The sequence below is a fragment of the Castor canadensis genome, chromosome 7 (genome assembly GCF_047511655.1).
Source record: "Castor canadensis chromosome 7, mCasCan1.hap1v2, whole genome shotgun sequence".
Lineage (NCBI taxonomy): Eukaryota > Metazoa > Chordata > Mammalia > Rodentia > Castoridae > Castor > Castor canadensis.
Genome location: NC_133392.1, coordinates 161,924,458 through 161,941,352, shown reverse-complemented (window position 1 = coordinate 161,941,352; position 16,895 = coordinate 161,924,458). Strand labels below are relative to the sequence as shown.

The 16,895-nt window shown below is 49.9% G+C and overlaps 2 protein-coding genes across 4 annotated transcripts in view; one reads left to right on the top strand and one right to left on the bottom strand.

The window, feature by feature from the left end:
* Positions 1–4,884, bottom strand: part of Morn1 (MORN repeat containing 1) — a 55,078-nt gene extending 50,194 nt beyond the window's left edge. The window contains exons 1-5 of the mRNA XM_074081562.1: positions 4,578–4,884; positions 3,383–3,454; positions 2,307–2,405; positions 1,522–1,632; positions 233–323 (exon numbers count right to left, since the gene is read on the bottom strand). Of these exons, the coding sequence (XP_073937663.1) occupies positions 233–323; positions 1,522–1,632; positions 2,307–2,405; positions 3,383–3,454; positions 4,578–4,653 (449 nt within the window). The 5' untranslated portion in view covers positions 4,654–4,884. The remainder of the gene's footprint in view (positions 1–232; positions 324–1,521; positions 1,633–2,306; positions 2,406–3,382; positions 3,455–4,577) is intronic.
* Positions 4,885–4,894: 10 nt separating this feature from the next.
* Rer1 (retention in endoplasmic reticulum sorting receptor 1) lies at positions 4,895–16,499 on the top strand. Of its 3 annotated transcripts, none has more exons than XM_020171446.2 (7): positions 4,895–5,049; positions 8,631–8,718; positions 10,062–10,166; positions 12,420–12,519; positions 13,925–14,003; positions 15,587–15,722; positions 16,322–16,499. In XM_020171446.2, exons 2-7 carry the CDS (start codon positions 8,638–8,640, stop codon positions 16,409–16,411), a joined length of 591 nt encoding a protein of 196 aa, XP_020027035.1. In that variant the 5' UTR covers positions 4,895–5,049; positions 8,631–8,637; the 3' UTR covers positions 16,412–16,499. The 3 variants fall into 3 exon arrangements, with proteins under 3 accessions (XP_020027035.1, XP_020027040.1, XP_020027036.1); XM_020171451.2 differs by having other exon boundaries at positions 4,907–5,049; positions 8,637–8,718; XM_020171447.2 differs by having other exon boundaries at positions 4,908–5,069.
* Positions 16,500–16,895: the final 396 nt, after the last annotated feature.

Genomic DNA, 16,895 nt, shown 5'->3' with positions numbered 1-16,895 from the left:
GATGGGATTTTTAAAAATTAAATATATAATCAATTTAAACAAGAGGGATGGGTACAGCTCAATGGCAAAGGGCATGTCTAGCAAGTGCATGATCCTGGGTTTGGCCCCTTGAGAGAGAGAGAGAGAGAGAGAGAGAGAGAGAGAGAGAGAGAGAGAGAGGAGGAGTTACGGACAGGACTGCTTCCTGCTGTGTGCCCATTTGCCTGTCCTTACCTCCAAGATTCATACTCACTTAAATCTCATCTGTCCATGGCCATGCCTCTTGTTGTCATGGAAGGATCCCTGGTACACCTGTCCATCCACGTCCACCAGAACCCCCTGTCCTGGTGAAGGAACCAAGACATGAACTCTGCTTTATGCCTCCTGCTGGGGATGACCCTGCTCCAGGCTCCCTCGCCTCCCAGAAAGGATTTTGCCTATAACTCTTTGGCCTTGTCAGGGGGGTGAGCAGGAGGTGGTGAGCTTAGAAGGCTGGGGTCCAGCGATGCCTCTAGAAGCCAGGCAGTCCTTCCAGGCTGGCTTTAGGAGGCCATGGGCACTGACCAGCACTGCCCAGACAGGAATGGCAGATGTGATTTGGGGCAGTGATGGCTGCCACTGTCTGGGTTAGAAGGGCTAATAAAAGTGCCCCAGTTCAGCTCTCAGAGACTCTGAAGGGGGATCCCTTGAAGGACCCAACATCTGAGATGTAAAATGCCCTGCTATTTGGTGGGCACTACTGTGGTGCACTCAAGGTCTGCTTGCATGTTTGTTCTTAACAGTGAGCAGACCAATGCTCTGCCCAAGGTATCCATGCAAGGCACTCTGACCTAAAGGGTCTTCCTAAAGGAAAAACAACTGAGAACGTGGCCTTGTTAAACTGCTGGTACATTAGGACTCTGGGCCATTCAGAAACTTGAGTGCAGTTCTACTCCCCAACACAAGCAAACCTGGAGAAAGAAAAGTTGCCTCTGTGGTCAGAGGTATCAGAATCCACTAGGCTGGTTTCCAGGGTTTCAGCCAATGGCTGACCTTAAGGGACAAGCACTGCTCGAATCTGCCTTAGACTGGCTTTGGCCAACATGCTGTTGAGGAAATGACTGACTAAAGCCCCAGGCAGACCTGCATGCTCTCTGTGAGAGTCCTAAGACCTCTAGGACCTTGGGGAGTGTCAGGCCTGACCAAGTTATGTCAGGAACACCTGTGTGAGAATGAAGAACTTTCCCAGTGGGCCCACTTGTTGGCTCAGAATCTTAAGCAAGTAAAATGGTAGCTGTTTTAACCTCTACATGGTGGGAGCAGCAGATAGCTGAGGTGTGATATGTGTCACAGGATAGGGTGGACAGGGCAGGCTCCTTAGGTGTGGCACTGACATAGTGAACTGCACCGCCCATTGTCAAGGAGGAGAAGATGGCACAAGCCCTTGCCTCCTTTTCCAAATTCTAAAGTCAGACAAGCCAGGCCGGAGGTTCCCACCCGAGTGAACCTCAGGCTCCCAAGCTCCCCACAGCACCCTGCCCCTGAGCCCCTGGGATGCCAGACCTTCCCTCAGGCCATGGGAGAGCTCGCCTTCATAGTGACCCCCGGCTTTGTACTTCATGGTGCCGTGTCCTTGAGGTTCTCCTAGGACAAAGTGTCCACAGTAGGTGTTGCCTGGGTGTGGAGAAGGAGGACTCAGCGCGGTTTCCTGCATCCCCTGTGCCACCAGTGGTGGTGACAGGTGCTGTTTCACAATGGACATCTCTGTCTCTTTATCATACTTCTTAGTGTGGCTAGTAAGGGAGACACATGGCTCTGCTTGAATGGCATGCTGACCTAGGTGACCCTCCCTTGGACACCTACGGGGCTCAGTATGAGATGAGCCTTCTCCTCAGGCTCTTTAAAAGCAACTGACAGCTGAGCCTGAGAGAAAAGCTTCACTGAGCACCAACCACCTGCTGCCATGTGGCCTGAGGATCCTGGTTACGCCCCTGGCCACCAGCACAGAAGTCACTGAGCAGCTTTTCCATCTAAGGGCATGACCTGGGTGAGTTATCTCTAAAGGAAAGGAACCTGTAACTTTGAGATGATAAGGAAGCTGGAATTGCCTGGAGAGGTGAGTGCAGAACCCTACCCAGAGGTCCCTAGGGCATCCCTCATTCTGGGTCAGGTTCTCCACGGGCATAAAGGCATTTAAGCTGTGGGGCCCTGTGCTGCCTCACCCCAGCTGTATGCAGCTGCTACGCTGTTGTCCCTCACATTAAGGGGACCTGAAGCTATGCAGCACCTTCTGTGTCCAGAAGCAGGGGAACAACTTGTACTGGAGGGTTTGTGAGAAGAGTGCTAACCTGACCAGGCCCAGTGCCGGCAGCCTTGCCCTGTGATCTCTCCATCTACAAACTCGCCTTCGTAATAACTTCCATCTTTAAACAGCAACTTCCCATGACCTGGCAAGAGAAATCAGTGTGAAGTCAGATGGCCAGTGGGGCTGACTGCTGACCAGGCCACACCTTGTTGGGCCTCTTTTTCAGAATGAAGACTTCTGTGGGACATGCCTGTAATCCCAGCTACTCAGGAGGCTGAAGCTGGAGGATATCAACTTCAAGCCCAGCCTGGGCAACATGGGGAGACCTGTCTCAAAACAAAAAACAAAACCAAACCTCAAAAACAAATGAAACATTCCTGAGTGGTCTGCCTGATTCTGGGCCAGAACAACCACAGAGGTATGGACAGTGTTGACAAGATCTCGACTCCAACCTCCCTGGAGGGACATGGATCACTTTGCCTCTGTTCACATGAGGACAGGGAGGCAGAGTCTGCAGGACACATTGTGAAAAGCAGCAACTCTCCAAGCAGCTCTGGCAAGAATTAGGTATGAGCCTTCATGCCTGCCAGAGAAGGAGACTGCTCAATGTTGGCACAAAAATAAGAAGCATCTGTGTAGCAAAAACTCTAAATAAAAGCTAAAAGGTAAAAAATATAGATGATATTGGTAGCCAACAGATAGGAAAAGCTAACTGTCTAGTGGAAAATGAGCAAGCAAAGTCCACAAATGGAAATAAAGTCAGTGAGTACAGATCCTGGCAAGTCTAGGCCCTTAGACATTCAGTGCTTGCTGGTATAATTCTTGCTTGCTGGGCTTATAATTCTTTCTTCTATCGCTTGGATTTTCTACAAAAGCAGGCCATGCTGGGGAAGGGAATGTTACTCTAGACTGGCTGCCCCTGCTCAGTCTTGCCACTGACAGCTGGGGTGGCACCAGGGTGCGGTGACCTCTAAAACTACAGTTGGCCTTATGTGTGCATCAGCATGAGCAGGGTGGCACTGGTGTGCATGGGTAGTGCTCAGTCATGCTTGGCGCAGGAAACAGGCTCTGTGAGCTGCAAGGAGGCAGCTTCTGGGAGAGACCTCGGAGGCTCCTTACCATGTTTTTTCCCTCCTTTCCATTCTCCTTCATATCGAAAGAAAGAATTTGGGTATTCGTAGACACCATAACCTGAATATTGAAAAGACAACACAGTGATCACTTGAAATCATGACTTCGCTAACATCAACAGACACTCAGAGGTGGGGGAGGCTTGGGGTTCTGCAGTAGCTCCTGAGATCCCTTGGGACCTCTCAATATGTCTGTGGCCTTCACCTTGGCTAATTGCCCAAAGGCTGTGGGGTTGAGTTCTTGTTTACTGCTGGTCTATCCATTTCTTCATTTATATTTGTGACTGGGACACATGGAGGAGCACCTAGTTGGTGCAGAAAAAGGCAGGCTCTGTGAAAAAGAGGGCTAGGACCAAAGGAGTGCAGGTCCTCAAGAATGAGTTTCTGGCTGGGCGCTGGTGGCTCACACCTGTAATCCTAGCTACTCAGGAGGCAGAGATCAGGAGGATTACGGTTTTTTGTGTTTGTAGAGGATCGCGGTTTGAAGCCAGCCCGGGAAAATAGTTCCGCAAAACCCTATCTGGAAAAGCCCTTCACAAAAATAGGGCTGGCGGAGTGGTTCAAGATGAAGGTCCTCAGCACCTCCTAGTTCCCCACCACCAAAAAAAAAAAAAAAAAAAAAAGGATGAGTTTCTGAAAGGAGACGGTTAGGGCAGGTCAGGAAGGACCAGTCAGGTGAAGCCGGGGAGGCACACTCTGTTAGGACCTTCCTTCAGTGGCCTCCTGTCCCCTCGGGACAAAATGCACACTTACATCCAAAGAGGCTCGAGTCGAATCTAGGGCACCACTCCCACCTCTCGGTTCTGGGAATGGACAGGCAGGCCTCAGTTTCCCTGCCTGCAAGGTGCAGCCTGGGGAAGGCGGTGGGTGGGAAGACGGGACCATGGGCTCCGTTTCTCTGGTTTTTGGGTCACCTTCTTTCAGATGCATGACATTTCCAGGGCACGGGCCGGGAGCTGGAGGTTGGGAGTTTTGCAAGCCGGCCCTGGTCAGCCTGGCCTCGGCTCCTACCAGGATGCCCGGTGCAGGCACCACCAGCCGTGAGCCCGCGGCCTCGACCCCAGCGGTAGGGGCAAGACGCCGCCTGGGAGCCAGGAAGCGGGTTCTGGCCCTGGCATGGCCGCGGGCCCCCGGCCTCTCCCTCTGAGAGCAACTGAGCTCCCGGCAGAGCACGCATCCCGTACCGTCCTTCGGTGGCCTCCTGGGCGGGTCCTGGCGTCGCGGGAGTGAGCCCGAGCTCCCCTTGCCGGCACCTGCCATCTTGCAGCCAAGGCTTCCCTAACAACCACAAAATCCTCTGCCATTGGCCTCCGGTCGCCAGGGGGCGTGGCCAGGCCCGTTCCGGGCCTCCACAATCACCGGAGCCCGTGGACGCCACGGCGCCTGTGCGGCGTTGTACATTTCCGCCAGCCCGCCCCTTCCGCCGGAAGGTCCTCTCTCCAACGGCGGCGGCAAAGATACCGGAAGCGGAAATGGTTGGAGCTCCAGGCCCCGCCCCGCAGCCATCTTGGAGGCCGGAGGCGGCACCGCAAGACGGAGCGGAAGTGTCCGTGCAGCTTCCCGAAGCCCGAGCCGAGCGCTGGCGGCCGCCTTGCCCGCCGTCCTTCTCCCGCGGTCGTGAGGGAGACCGCGGCTCGGCCGCAGCGGAGCTGCGAGGTGCTGGAGGCGGGCTGATGGTGCGGGGCTGGGCGGGCGGCGCCGCCCCCGCCTCCCTTTGGGCTGTCAAGGCCGCGGGTGGGCTGGGCGGGGCTGGGCCGGCGGGGCCCGGGAGGGTCAGCCGGGGCAGCGAGGGCACCGGCCGAGCCCCCGGGTGGGGGCTGGGGGGGCCTCGCGAGGGGGCAGGCTGAGCGCCTGCCGGCCCTGGCCACTTCCCACCCGCACTCGCGAGGCGGGTTGCTGCCCGCCCAGCTCTGGGAGTCGGAGTGGGCATGTGCAAGGCGGCCGCTTGCCACCCCATCTCCGCGCTCGCCCGCAGGGCTCGTTCATGTGTAGGACTTAGTACTCATCCCGAGGATGAAGACGTTGTTGAACGGGCCGAGTGGAGCCGCTTAAACTTCTCGAGAGTGCCCGGTGTCCAACTTCACTGTTCCAATGGAGGCAGTGAAGTTATCAGCCCTCTAGGCTGGCTGTGCCGCCGGCACCTCTCGGGTGAAGTCCGCTCTGGCTTCCTCGCCAGGGCAGCTCAGGGCTGCCTTCACACAAAGATTAGGGTGAACGCTGGCTGTCCTGGAACTGCTTTGTTCTTTGTTAGGTTGACTTTTTCGCCTCCTAGTAAGGTGGGATTCCCCCATAAGTGAGTAAAGGGTTCTGATGTGTGTGGGGTGACTGCGGTGGAGGAGGAGCGTGCAAAGGCCAGGTGGAAATCTTTGATGGTCATGCCCAGGCGAGGGAGGCGTCCAGGCTGGAATGTAGCTTTGAGAAGAGCCAATTGGTGGAGTCTGGAAGGAGGTGTGTGGTGTGTGGCCTGTGTGGTCTGTGTGTCTGTGTGTCTGTGTGTCTGTGTGTGTGGCGGGGGGAAGCGGGGGGGGGGGGCGCGGGGGGGGGAGAAACAGCTCCAGCTGTGCCCTGACCCGGAGGCATTGGCGCAAGAGGCCTTCCTTCTTTGTGCTGTGTTCCTAGGGTAGGAGTGATGGCCAACTAATGGGGTCTAGATCAAGGCACAGGAGAGTGTTTTGTATACTTTCCGATGTGATACTTGTCTGGAAAGGGTTTTACCTTCTTTGTGAGGGAGCATAAAGTGATTATATGCAACAGATAATTGACGGACTGCCTGGCATGTAACAAGCACTTTGGGCAGTTAGGCCCATCCAAGAACCAGTCAAGGGTCCCCTTAAGGAGCTTACATTCTAGTAGGAGGAAATTGAGAAGTAACTCAAAGAAGTATCAGAAAACAGCTGTTACACAAAATGAAAACGGAGTGACATAGGAAACTCGTGGTTAGTTTGCACAGCAATGGAGGACCTCCCAGGAGGTGACCTTTACTTGGAGCAGAAGAGTGTTGCAGATAGAACAGCTGGTGTGAGGGCTACCCTACTCCAGGAACAAGTCTGACGTGTTTGAGGGCCCAGCACATGCCAGGCGCCAGGTTCTGAGTGCTCAGCACCTGCTGTCACCATCTCCTCAGAAGAACCCTTTGGAGGAGGCTTCATTATCCCATTGCACAGATCAGAACCCCAGGCATTCCGAAATAGCTCACCATGCAGCCAGGAAGTGCCAGACCAGGCAGCTGGACTCCAAAGTTCACATCCTTAACCATGCCCTGCCTCTCAGACGGTACTGGCAGTAAGTGTAATCAAGATGTAGAACAGTGTTTGTCAGATAATCAGAATGTGGCTAATGGATTTTTAGTAGGTTTTTCACACATCAGTATAAAGAGTAAGATGTTTTAAGTAGTCAGCTCAACTTACAGAGTACATACTTTAAAGGGAAAGCCAGGTATTTTCTTTTTGATACTACTCTTATTGCCTCTATTCAAGCAAAAGTGTTTTAATGATAAACACTTTGGTAATACTAAAATAAGGGAACATTTTCAAGTAAGATGAAGAATTACTGAAGCAGCTTTCTACAGTCTGGGCTTTGGTTTTAATAGAGTGGCCATTCTAGGTAATATATTCTAATGTGGTCTCTATTATATGTAGACCTCTATCCCCAAATGTAAAAATGTACTTCCTGAAAGCAGTGGGGAGGACCTTGGAGCCATACTGGCTCTTTAGTTATGTTCTGTGTCTTTAGTTTACTTGGCTCACCTGAGACCAAAGAGCATTTCTTGGTCTCCTGGACAGCTCTGGGCACTGTGCTTGATGGATCCAGGAAATGGTGCTGTGGTGTTACATATCCACACTTCTTACCAAAGACTTCAGGCTGTGGCCTATGGAACTGTCCAGAAAACTACATTGTAGTTGAGACTGGCAGGTTATCCATTTTCCGTTCAGCATCACATTATTCGGCCTGCTGATGTCTACCTTGAAAGGAGGATTTTTCCAATATTCACAGTTACAAGATGCTAGACTTGGGCTGGGGGACGTGGCTCAAGTGGTAGAGTGCCTGCCTATCAGGTGGGAGGCCCTGAGTTCAAACCCCAGTACCACCAGAAATTAAAAAAAAGAAGGTGTTCTAGTCCCGCTGCAAACTGGCTGACTACTGGAAGCGCCTTTATGAAGCTCAGTTTTCTCATCCAAGAGGGGACACTAAGACGAAGCTCAAAGGTTTGCTGTGGAATGAAATCTATGTCTGGATGGGTTTAAAAGAGCTTCATTTTTCGAATGTGGAGACAGGCAGATTGTGTGGTCTGAGGGTCTGCTGAAGGTCTCAGCTGCTCAGCCCGGGTGTGAGGGACTTAACTCTGCTGCTCACAGATTTGAGGGGACAGTGAGCTTTGCCCCTGGAAGCTTTCCTAACTTAGGGGCCCTCACGTGCCTCATCTTTAAAGCAGAGTGGATGATGAGGCCCCACTTACTCAGCAGTGCTTTCCTGAAGAATGGAGAGACCTCCAAATACTCAGTGGAAGGTTGAGTGTCACGCTGGGCTCTGGGCCTGTTGAGGAGCAGAGCTGTTTTATGACCTTGGTCTATTTGAGACTTGTTCCTCTGTGAGTTGAGGGTAATGATGCCCCTTGTCTTGGCCATCTGGGAATTAAGTGGGACAGTGTGTGTGACCTTTGACACCTGGGTTCTCACAGGTGATTCTGCCTGGGATTCCAGCAGCATGCTGAAATAGTCTGGAACAGATAGGATTACCTCCAATTGCCAGATAAGAAACCAGGACACGGATAGATGAGTTTTCTGCAAGCCCTGGATGACATCTTCCTGTTGATGGAGGAGAGGACCTGGCTCTGGGAGGACTGAGAAATGGGGTGCTTACCAGGAGCCTGGAGTCCCAAAGGAAGAGATACACAGGGGGACGGTGTGTAGGCTACATGCATGGACCGCCAGGGGATTCCAGGGTTAGCAAGGTCAGCTCTTGTGGCCACAGTGTGGGCAGCCTGACCATGTGTGTGGGGCTGGGGTGCTGTCAGTAGAAGAGAGGTTCATCCCATGCTGTCAGCTGCCACCTTATTTTGTCCTTTCCCTTTACCAAAGCCTGTTTCTTTTTCTGAACAATTCAAAGGCCTGGAAATGGTTTAAATGAAATACTGAGTATTAAAAAGACCTGCGTGACATATCGGTCATTGTAAGACAAAATTTTCACATCCTTGAGTGCTTTTCACTTAACTTAGGAGGATCTTGTGTTTTTCTCAGTTACAGAATGTCTGAAGGGGACAGTGTTGGAGATTCTGTCCATGGGAAACCGTCAGTGGTGTACAGATTTTTCACAAGACTTGGACAGGTTAGTGGATTTGTAGACCATTAGTATAAATATTTGGACAAGAAGTGTGGACTCGCAACATGTCTTTCTGAAGGGTGAGTTTGCTGCATTGCCAAAAAGAGGTTAAGCCACAGCTTGTCCTAATCTGATGCTCATGCTCTCAGGGTCTAGTCTTCTCCACCATGAATGCCTGTGCTGTGTGTTCTGGAAGGACCAGGTGGAGCAGAGTCTAGGTAGGAACCTTTAAAAATGGAAAAATCCTTCTTATCGCTCAATGATGCAGACAGGGCAGTAGTCCTTGCTCTACAGTTGCCTCCACTCTTTATCCCACTGTCCACTTCCACTCCTGGCTGGCCTCATCCTGCCTTTGCCATATATATGGCTGCTGCTGGGCTCTGCTCCCTGAGTGAGGCTTTTGATTTGGCCCAGGTAGATGTAGGTCACCATGCTGGTGACTGCATCTGAGGCTGCTTGTCAGAGTGATGAGGCCTGACATTTATTCAAACAAGGTGAGCTTGAACTCCAGTCTAGAAGTCTAATTTAAGAAACATTTGCAAGTGTTGATATTTTGGTTCAATTAAAAACGGATAAACTTTTTAATTAAAAAGTAGCATATGGTGCTGGGCACCAGTGGCTCACACTTGTAATCCTACCTACTTGGGAGGCAGAGATCCGGAGGATCAGCCTGGAAAATTAGTTTGTGAGACTCCATCTCCAAAATAACCAGAGCAAAGTGAGTTGGAGGTATGGCTCAAGCCGTAGTGCACCTGTTTAACAAGCTCAAAGCCCTGAGTTCAAGCCTCAGGACTCCCTTTCTCCCAAAAAAGTAGCATATGGCAAACTTGATTGTTGAAGCTGGGTGATGGGTACGTGTGGGCTCATTTTATGAATGTTTGAAAATGTTCATAATGAAAGGTTTTAAATTTCTAGAATTAAACTTTAAAACATACATATGTCAGGTCAGCACAGAGCTGATGAAAGGCTCCAGGGTCTTGGAAGAAGCACAGCCTTAGGGTATGGGGAGGAGGCCCCAGGGGAGAAGTGTGTTGTGGGGTGGGACATGGGTGACAAATCCTGTTGTGTGGGGATGGTGACTTTAAGATGCGTGTCTTCTCCTTTTGAAGTCCTTTCTTTGGGATGAAGTTGGTCTCCCCGTAATGATTCCTTTGGGCTAGGGCAGTAGTACCATCTTCTGTGACCAATTTTTTTGTAAAATTTTTGCTTAAGAGATGACCTGCTTCAGGAATTACTGTGAATAAATTTTGGGTTAATGATGCTGTACTGTGCTAGTTTTAGGTAGCTCTTTTTGAAACTGAAAACCGCATTTGCAGCTGACGTTGTGTCTTTGAACTTGTGTCTCGTAGATTTATCAGTCCTGGCTGGACAAGTCCACTCCTTACACAGCTGTGCGGTGGGTTGTGACTCTGGGCCTGAGCTTTGTCTACATGATTAGAGTTTACCTGTTACAGGTAGGTGTGGGCTATAATGACAAAACTCAGCTGTGTTCACATCATCTGAATGTGCTGGTCAGAGGGATGTTGTTGATTTAATTTGTTTTGAAGGACATCTACAATAAGCAATTTTTTTTTCCTTTGGTATTGGGGTTTGAATTCAGGACTTCGTGCTTGTGAGGCAGGTGCTCTACAACTTGAGCCACACCTGGAGCTCTGTAATAATCATTTTTCAGGTCAGCGCCAAAATTGAAGAAAAATTTCAGTGACTCTTGTTTTAGAGAAGATTATTTACGATTCATCCTAACTTTGTCATATTTCCAGTGTGCACAGGACCATCTTGACCTTGCCATGTGTCTTATCTCCCTTACAGTGTTCTGCTCTGGATGTATGCTTTTGGTTTCCCTCTAACCCAGCTGTGTGCCTCCTGGGGCAGAGCCTCTGGCACAAGATACATTCTGTAGCAGATTCCTACCTTCTTGGACTTTGGACACCATGAGTAACTCTGGTGTTCCCAAGAGTGTAGCTGTTTCTGAGCTAAACTCAGATCATGAGGGAGAGTGAGGTTGAAATGTCAGGTGGAGCAGGAGAAAGAGCAACCTGAGGCAGCCCCACAGCCCCTCAGTGGTCTGTGGACCCATGTGGACGCCTGTGGACGCCTGTGGCAGGTGGCACAGGCTTTCCTTCTGGAGCTTGCTGACTCCTAGGAAACACCTGCTTTCCAGGGGCTTTTTGCAAACCTGGGGAGGAGGCTGCTTGCTGTTTGTAGATCCAGAGGAGGGTCCTTTAGACGACTCCTCCAGAGTATTTTCTCCTCTGAAGCTGTGATACTTCCTCATTTTCCTTTGGTGGTATTGGGGTTCAAACTCAGGGCCTCATGCTTACTAGGTGGGTACTCACCACTTGAGCCACTCTCCAGCTTTCCTCACTTAAAGCATACACCCTTCCTTCCTGGTATCTTCCAAGATTTTGGAGGGCATCAGTCCTTGAATCAACAGATATATTTACTGAGCTCATTGATTCCTCCAGTGCTTAAACTGAATGTAGAATTTATTCTTTGTTGTTTTCGTGTATTAATTTATTCCTGTGAGTTGACCCAACATTGGTTTGTGTAAAGGTGCTGGGCCATTATCTATTTTATTGTGGTAGGACTGGATCTGTATAGGACAATTTAAACTAATTTAAAATTAGTTTTGATTTAAAAAAAATTGTTCACTAATGGAAAGACTGGACTAGCAGCCTTGGCGTAGGGGTGTGGGTGGGGTGGGGCACAGCACGCACAGGTTAGTTTCACTCTGTTCTGAACCAGGTGAGTGACTGACTTGGTTTCCATTAAAGCTGGCTGTGTGACTTGATGGCATGTATGCACTCAGTTAACTTTTCACATCTAGTTTAGAGTTGTCTGGCTTGAAAAATTCTTAGGCAGAAAGATTTCCTCTTATTTGTATGAAAAAGTACAGGCTTTTAAGGTTGGTGATGTGTTTCTGATATCTAGTGGGATAAACTTGATGCTTTTAGTGTGCTGCAAGTGGCACCCACAAAGGTTTCCCAGTTCTTTGTGTCTCCTCAGGAAGCTGTTTTGTAGTGGCTGGAGGCATGGCTCAAGCGTCAGAGCACTTGCCTCTCAAGCATGAAGCCCTGAGTTCCAACCCAGGTATTGCCAGAAAAAAACCCATTTTTTTGTAAATCTCATTCTTGATGCTCTGATTTTTTTGGTTCTGAATTTTTTCTGGTCAAGGTGAACATTTTAGGTAAAGTGTTTTTGCTGACAGATGTGCACTGTCCACCACAGGGATCTCAGTTGTCACATCTTTAGCAATAGCTGAGGTTCTAGATTCCACTTGACTGTTTGCTTGCAGCAGGTTTCTGGGCCTGGAGTACACGTGAGTGTCACCCAAGTGGCCAGCCATTTCCCAGCCCTATGGCACAAGTTGGGCCTATGTCTTGGGAAAAGCCTCCTTTACTCTGCACTCCTGATTGGGAGTCCATGGTTCTGGGAATCTCATGCGTTTGACTGGACCTTTGAAGAAGTTTGTTGTTTGGGCCCTATTGTCACTTTAGTATTGAGACCCACTAAGAACTTTGAAATAAATGGTTACCGTGGTCACTGTGGACATTCACGGAAATCCTTTGTCCCTTAAGCTACAGTCTCCTTACCTTGAGTAACCGGTTGCTTCTCAGTGTGGTGGGGCGTTATGGGTGCTGGTTGCCATGGTAACTGGTTCTGGCTGAGTGGCGGGCTGCTCTGACCTGTGCATCCTTCTCTTACAGGGCTGGTACATCGTGACTTACGCCTTGGGGATCTACCACCTAAACCTCTTCATTGCGTTCCTTTCTCCCAAAGTGGATCCTTCCTTAATGGAAGACTCAGGTAGAGTAGAGGCTGTTCGAGGGACTTTCTGGGCAGTGCTATGTCTCTGTGTCCCTCTCAGGATGGTCCCACATGCCAAGACACTCAGGCTAAGGTTCATGATGTTCACATGCGCTTGTGATGTCAGATCAGGGTGCATTTGTGTGTGTAACCACTCACTAAGCCCTCATGCAACTATGAGGTGTCACTCTGTTATCCTCCTTTTGCAGATGAGGAAACAGGCACACAGAAGTACGTCCAAGGTCGCCTTGCAGAGTGTGGAAAAGATAGCAGGGATTTCCACCTCCTGTGCACATAGCACATCTTGATGGCTCAGGGCTTTCCATTAGGCTCCCTTCTTTTGGGACCAGAGGTTTGCATAAACTGTCCACTGCGTCCAGGTTGACCACCAGAGCAGGGTCAGGTGTCCTGCTACGTGTATGTATATATGGGCATATGCCCAATGATTGCTGAGGAGTTGAAATATTCTTGGCATGTCTGTGTGCCCTGCTGTGGCACTCATGCTGCCCCTGGCTGTACCTGTTCCAGACAGGTTAGCACAGACCGTCCTAGCCAGGATGGGTGGCCCAGGTAATGAGTTGGTCTGTCCAGGCACACTTGAAGGTGTCCTGGTGTCCTGGTGTCCTGCTGTGGAGTCTGCTTTGTTGTGGGAGGTTTCCAAACTGGATGGCAGAAGTTGTGATTTTCCTCTGTATAATAATGAAAACACCAAAAGGAAATATGGCACCTTTCATTTAATGTCACTGTTTGGAGGAGATTACAAGATAATTAAGACCCTTTTCTGTAGACCTTGAATTTGTTATCTGAAAATGGGGTGCAGTTCAGTGAGCAGAAGCCTGGCGCTTGGCAGTTGCTGGTGCGTGAGTCCACCTGCCATGGTTCTATGTGTTCTTCTGAACAAGGACTCAGCCCTGCCTGAGTTCTTTCCCTTTTCGTTTTTGTTGTTTTTTTTGAGATAGGAGTCTCCTAGGCTGGCGTTGAACTTGTGATCCTCCTGCCTCAGCCTCCTGAGTGCTGAGATTACAGGTGTACATCACCACAGCCAGCTTGTGCCACCATGCCCTGCTTGCATTTTTTCCTTTACTGCTTGTTTTGTGTAAATTGCAGTGCCCTTGTTTTCTTTGCACACTTTCTTTCTGTTTTTCTCCTAGAGGTACAGGGGTTTGAACTCAGGGCTTTACACTTGCAAGGGAGGCGCTCTACCTCTTCAGCCACTCTACCAGTCCTTTTTTTTTTAAAGCAGTACTGGGGCTTAAACTCTGGGCTTTGTGCTTGCTAGGCAGGCGCTCTACCACATGAACCACGCCTCCAGCCCCGGAAAACTTGTGAATGTGGTGATAAAAGATAAAAAGGTAACGAGGCAGATGCTTTATGCTTTGTCTCTGCTTGGTATTCTGTCTTTCAGATGACGGCCCCTCCTTACCAACCAAACAGAACGAGGAATTTCGTCCCTTCATTCGAAGGCTTCCAGAGTTCAAATTTTGGTGAGTTAATTTTTTTCCTAGTAAACTTCTTTAAATTATGTTTTTAATTTTTGACATAGTAATTGCACGTGTATGAGGCACAGTGTGATATTTCAGTACATGTGCGTAGTGTGTGGTGATTAGTTCAGGTAGCTGGTGTAGCCATCACCACAGACATTTGTCATTTCTTTGTATTGGGAATGTTAGCTATTTTGAAATATGCAGTGACTTGTCCACCATAGTCGCCCTCCTGTGCCGTAAAACATTAGAAGTCACAACGTTAATTCTTAAGGTGTTTGAAAAAGATGCTTGTGCTCAGGTGTGGCTAAGGAGACTGAGAATATACTCATTTTTTCTTTTTTTTTTGGTCAGCCAGCTACTTAGGCTTTTTAAAGAAATGAGAGTTTTGTTGTGCTTAGTTTGCTTGTGATGTTCATTCATCTGAAAGGTGATGGCTGGGGATGGGGTTTGGTCACTGGGACTCTGGAGGGGAGAACTGACTCCAAGTGTTCTCTGGGCTTCTAGGCACAGTGGTTTGGAGCTAGTAGATGAGAGGCTGGTTGCTGGATAGAGGGTGTTGGCATCTTGCAGACTCAGGAGGAGTGTTGAGCACCTTCCCTTCAGGCCTGGCCAAAAGAGGTGGACTAGCTTTCTGCTGGAGTATTTTTTTTTTTTTTTTGGACAGTACTGGGGTTTGAACTCAGGGCCTTATGATTGATAGGCAGGTGTTTTCCTGACTAGTTCTTGAGAGGGTCATGAGAGGAGATATCTGATGTTGGGGCAGGACCTTGGTCAGGACCCACTCTTGGGGTTGGACCTTCTGCAGACCAGGCCTCCTGCTGGTGGTGAGAATGATGCGAACACCAGTAGGTATAGGTGGGTGCAGCTTATGTGACCTTCTGTCAGAGCAGAGGATCAGGAGCTGTGTGACTTTGTCTCCTGTCCTTTCTGTGGTACTCCCTGCCCCAGGGGCACAGGAGGAGCCAGTTTTTATTCAGTAAATTCAGTGAGCAAACTGGGCTCCTCTAGTTGTATGCCTTTACTCAGCAGTGTTGGTGCTCTGTGTGGGACATGATGTGTGAGATGCTGGAGTGTGGGGGCTGGGCAGGGGATCAAGCGGAAAGTGGGCAAGATCTGGGGCCCTGGAAGCCCCTGAGAAATCTGGACTTGTTCTGTAGGGAGAGCAATGGGGGAATTTCAGTAGGGGATATGGAGCCTGGTTAGAGGGTGTGATGATGGCAGGAGGGCTATGCCCTTGTGTGGGAGGGCACTGCTTTGTGCTCAGATTCCTGATGGTAAGCCCAGTGCCTGAGGTGTCCTCCTAAATGGCAGGTGCAGGCAGCAAACATGCGGTGTATCTGGCTTCAGCATGGATGTTTCATGCTTTGTGTGAGAAGACTTTTAGTTTTCAGGGGACTAAGAGAAGGACGCAGCTATGGTTAAATGCAGCACACACAGAAAATACATGCAGAGACTGTGCCGCTCCCTAGCAGGGATCTGCCTCCCTGTAGCTGTGTCTTTGTGAGTGGAGGTAGAGGCCAGAGGTGGCGGGCAGGTACCTGGGGCTGACTGCAGATGGCGCTAACTTCTGTCCTTGTTTTAAGGCATGCGGCTACAAAGGGCATCCTTGTGGCTATGGTGTGTACCTTCTTTGAAGCTTTCAATGTACCAGTGTTCTGGCCGATCCTGGTGATGTACTTCATCATGCTTTTCTGTATCACAATGAAGAGGCAAATAAAGGTAAAGATGTCAGCACCTTGCTGTGCTGAGATGAATTACTGTCCTGTTACTGCAGTAACCCGGGGAAAGACATGCCCAGGTCTGTGCTTAGAGCAGGGGTGGCACTGCCTTGTGTGTGATGAGGACCCAGGCTCGGTTTCCAACCAAGGCCAGAGTGTGATTGTGGGAGCCAGTGGGCTCTCAGGGTAGGTTGCTGGATGCTGGGGGGGGCAGGGTGGGGGGGGAGCGGAAGTCCTGGGTGCTGCTGGGTCAACCCCAGTACTGTGGTTGTCCTACCTGCTCTTCCTAGTCAAGAGCTTAGGGCCCAGTGGCAGCCTGCACAAGGAGGAATGTTTTTGGGGATGTGGTACACCCTCACTTCCCCAGCTCTTCCTACAGGAAGGGCTCATGAAATGCTTCCTGAATCTTGGGATTTCAGATAGGACTCTTGGTGGGTCATTTGGGCCCTGGAAGGTTCTGCTGTGTTAGTGGGGAGACAAGCATGAATGACATCTTGATTGCGTTTGCAACAGAACGGCTGTGCCCCAGGGAGCTCTAGGAAAATGTCTGCTCAGGAGACTGTTGTGAAGTGACTCGAGCTTGTTTGTTTGTCTCTCCAGCACATGATCAAATACCGGTACCTACCTTTCACACACGGGAAGAGGAGATACAAGGGGAAGGAGGACGCAGGCAAGGCGTTTGCTAGTTAGAAGCTGGACTGAATCTCACACGTACTCAACAACGGTTTTGAGCCATTGTAACAATGCCTTTCTCTTCACATAAACTAGTTGATTACGAGGGAGTCGGATTTTCTTTTTAAAAAGGAGCCTCAATGATTTGTATCTGAAATACCAGGTTCTTGAAGAAACCGGCATTTAAACCAAATACATTGATTTCTTTTTCAGTGATAGTCACGTTTCAAATGGACAGAACTGTGATAAACCACAGGCTTGGAAAGCCAGGTGGGTGGCAGCCTTGGGAGTGGGACAGGGATGGGAGGGAGGCTCTTTTGAGTGAGCTGCCCTCCTGACTATGGTGAGGCCGCTCTTCTGGGCCACTGGGACACACAAGTGTGATTTCTCTGTGTGGGAAAGAATGTAACACTTTTAAGGATGACTTTCAAATAACTCTGTGGGTTCTGACGCCAGTTTCTGAATTTCATCTCACTAGAGATGTTTCCAGTTGACCTATCAT

What these genes read in the sequence shown, in the direction of transcription:
- Rer1 (XM_020171446.2), top strand. Translation starts at nt 8,638, where the DNA reads ATGTCTGAAGGGGACAGTGTTGGAGATTCTGTCCATGGGAAACCGTCA. An exon ending in TTTTCACAAGACTTGGACAG is followed by an intron (nt 8,719 to 10,061) that starts GTTAGTGGATTT and finishes TGTGTCTCGTAG; the next exon opens with ATTTATCAGTCCTGGCTGGA. An exon ending in TTCCTTAATGGAAGACTCAG is followed by an intron (nt 12,520 to 13,924) that starts GTAGAGTAGAGG and finishes TCTGTCTTTCAG; the next exon opens with ATGACGGCCCCTCCTTACCA.